At 51.2% G+C, this 947-nt stretch overlaps 1 protein-coding gene across 1 annotated transcript in view; it reads right to left on the bottom strand.

Moving 5' to 3' along the window:
- Positions 1–301: 301 nt before the first annotated feature.
- The window catches only part of LOC120027083 (DNA-binding protein SATB1-like), a 39,574-nt gene continuing 38,928 nt past the window's right edge, over positions 302–947 (bottom strand). Inside the window, exon 12 of the mRNA XM_038971921.1 lies at positions 302–947. This exon is cut by the window's right edge and continues 248 nt beyond it. Within this exon, the coding sequence (XP_038827849.1) occupies positions 302–947 (646 nt within the window).

The raw sequence follows: 947 nt of genomic DNA, 5'->3' as shown, positions 1-947 counted from the left end.
GAGGCCGATCTAGCCATAGGACCAGGTGGGTAGTGACACATACTACAAGGCATTTGTTGGCATAATGTGTTTAAAATGGGATCCTCAACAGTTAAAGTATCTTGTGTAACTACATAATCTCATTTCTTTTCACAAAGACAGTCCTTTATTTTAATATTTCATTACAAATAAGGGAATCACCTATTATGACACATCATTACTCCAGTTCTTCAGAAAAGGAATATTATTTTCTGCAGTAGCGCTGTGAAAATATCTAGTTGAGTCATTGGGTTTGAAAGGACAACTAGTGGATGGGGCCATGCTATTCATCAGAGTCATGTGGTTGGGTTGTCTCCGGCTGTGATTGGTTAGAGTCATGTTGCTCCTCCTCCTTTAGGGTGACGACGGCGTTAGTCTGGGTGCTCACATCCAACTCTTTCCCCCCCTCCCACTCTATTTCCTCTTCCCCCTCCATGTCCTCCTCCTCCTCTCCATCTATCTGTCCAGCGGGATTTACGGCTCCTCCCTCTTCCCCCTCCATGTCCTCCTCCTCCTGTCCATCTATCTGTCCAGCAGGATCTACGGCTCCTCCCTCTTCCTTCTCCCCTGTAGTTCTGTCAGGCTGGGTTGGGCCTGCTCCAATACAGAAGAGCAGGTCCTGGTCCCTGTGGTTCTGGCTAGGAAGTTGGTTGTGGTGGATCTCACTGTAGTCCTGTCTATGGTTCTGGTGTGTGTAGCTGTGGTGGTGGCAATGGAAGAAGCTGAGGATGGTGTGTTTTGGCAGGCCCAGCTGGGCTGACAGGGTGTGGACAGCCTCCTCATCTGGGTTCAGACCCACGTCCTGGATGAAGCTCTGCAGGATCCCCTGCGCCTCCTGGGACACCCGAAACCCCTCACCCCCCTCACGCCCGCCATTGCCCTCTCCGTTACTCTGTCTGTCCCCCGACCAACCTCCCTCACCTCCTTCC

This window comes from Salvelinus namaycush, chromosome 32 (assembly GCF_016432855.1).
Source record: "Salvelinus namaycush isolate Seneca chromosome 32, SaNama_1.0, whole genome shotgun sequence".
Taxonomy (NCBI): Eukaryota; Metazoa; Chordata; class Actinopteri; order Salmoniformes; family Salmonidae; genus Salvelinus; species Salvelinus namaycush.
Note: the sequence above shows the minus strand (reverse complement) of the source record. Positions and strands in the feature narration are given on the sequence as shown.